Genomic DNA, 2,220 nt, shown 5'->3' on the forward strand with positions numbered 1-2,220 from the left:
ATCAAACACAAGTGCAAGCCGTGTTGCTGTAAAGAATTTCTCTCTATGCGCAAAGGCATTGAATTCGATCCGAAGAAGTACGCCGAATTCCAAAGCAAGTCCGGTTGGTGCTAAGGACGCCAAACCACAAGAACCGAAAAAGGATTAGGAATGAGAGAAACCGGACAGCCAAAAAGCGAAGCCGAACCAGTCGAAGAAATGGATGCAGTGAATTGGCTTTGATTGGAAGAGCCCCAAATCAAAGGCATCCGTTCGATTTACTGCCAAAGGGTACATTCAACATGATCGACTTCAAGCGTTGCTACTCAAACGAAGAGGAAACCGTTTCAGTTCCATACTTCGTTGAGAGAAATTCGATTCCGGAAAACTATTCAATTTGGTTCGGTGAATACAAATACAGCAGCGAATGACAAGTGTTCATGAGCTGCTAACTTATCGCTGGCCATGTATCAACGATTGGATTTAAAATGAGAAAACAAGCATTCGCCTCAATGTGTCTGTTCGGCGAGGATAACAACAGCCCCATATCGGGTGTGTGGGGTTATGGCAGTGGACAGGGAACTTGCATTTTTTCCAATTGTCGCCAGACTGGCAAATTGATTACGAAGTGTACGACTGAAGAAACTCGACCCAACCGCAAAATGGGAAATAAGGAATTGTGTTAAAAACAATATTTCTCGTGGGCTTGTGCCGATAAGGTTAAGGCGTAAATTCATCAAGGCAAAATTTTCAAATAAATTTTGCCAGCATTCATTCATTTTTCTGTCATTTTGTTAAATTCTGTCAACCACCCACGATAGCTAGTTTTATATTGATTGAACCATGCCGTCGACGTTTTGATGCTTTAGTAAAATTTGCGTTAAACAACGAATGGAATTTTTCTTTCTGTTTTTCTTTGTTGAACTGAACCCATTCCTTGACTGTAGCGACAAATCGACGAGATGTATGGCTCACACATGAGCTTAGAAGGAAAATAACATTCTGAAATTTCAGACAATGTTCTGAGTCCTTCATAATGCCATCAAGATTTGAAAAGCAAATACTCAAAAGAGAAGCAATAGGCTTGAGTATGAAGTAGTATACTCAACAATGATAAATATCTACGATTGCAGGACCGAGTGGAATGAATCAAAAATTCCAACATCTAGCCTGCGATTCCTGTGATTTATGCATGTATGCGTTGAAGTCTCGTCTTGCCAAAAAGCATTGGGAAAACGAAGAAACTCCTTAGAAAATCCTCAAAAAAATTCTTGGAAATTGGATTCTTTTGAATCTTCTGAAGTGAAAGGGAAATCTTCAGAGAAATTTCGTTTCAATAATCTACGACACACTTTAGATTCAGCTCTGAAAGGCTCCATGCAACAACAGTCACTATTACTGAAATGAAAAAGATCCTTAATTTTTGTTTCGCCTTCGATCAGTGGTATTGTTGCTTATTGAAGTGAGGCTAATCGACTGGGAACTGACATTTCGATCTGCAAGATAACCAACTACTGTTTCCTCTATCATCTTCCTATTAGAATCCAGTGGGATCACTGTTTAGAAGTACTATAATGTTGCGATAAGGATTGGATCACTTCTCTTTGGTTCCTTGAATTTTTTTTGCTCGGAGAGTGCCAATAGCTCTTTTCAGCGAAATTTCATTGTACTGTTCAATTAAATCTTAATCCACCACATTTTTTGGATGTAAACACTTTTTTAGACAAAAAAAAATCTTTTTGTCGTACAATCAACTCTTCGGGCTAATCTCAGGTATAATTGTATTAGACAATATGATGAATCTTCTTACCTCTCATCGTTTTTTGTTATTATTTGTTTCGTTTGTATATGGTGATAGTCGGATATATACAATTCCAAGCAAAACGAGTTTACAACTCATATATTCTCTGTAAATATTCTCTGTGTTAACTGATAATTATGTTGCAGAGAAACATAAGCGCAATGCTACTTTCTGTTTGAAGATATTCGCAGTTTCCTTCTGAAAAGTTCTATTTATTGTTGATATGACAGTTTGACAGAAGTAAAGTTAAACCAGGCAGGGAGCGCTGATTTGACTTAGGACCTGAGTAATTCTAGTAGCCCTTATATTTTTTTTGCGAATAAGATTTTTCAATTTACGTCAGTGTTCATTGAGTTCATTTCATACACCGCAGGGCTACTTTTTTAGAAACCTTTTAGAGAAATCCGAGAAATTCAAGAAAGTTGAGAAATTCCAAGAAC

The 2,220-nt window shown here is 37.7% G+C and overlaps 1 protein-coding gene across 1 annotated transcript; it reads left to right on the forward strand.

The window, feature by feature from the left end:
- LOC119069357 (elongation factor 1-gamma-like) lies at positions 1–654 on the forward strand (the record flags this gene model as incomplete). Its single annotated transcript, XM_037173431.1, is given in 3 exon segments — positions 1–213; positions 216–536; positions 539–654. Coding segments are annotated over 3 exon segments (615 nt in total), but the record flags the coding sequence as incomplete, so codon positions are not given.
- Positions 655–2,220: the final 1,566 nt, after the last annotated feature.

This window comes from Bradysia coprophila, assembly GCF_014529535.1.
Source record: "Bradysia coprophila strain Holo2 chromosome X unlocalized genomic scaffold, BU_Bcop_v1 contig_26, whole genome shotgun sequence".
Taxonomy (NCBI): Eukaryota; Metazoa; Arthropoda; class Insecta; order Diptera; family Sciaridae; genus Bradysia; species Bradysia coprophila.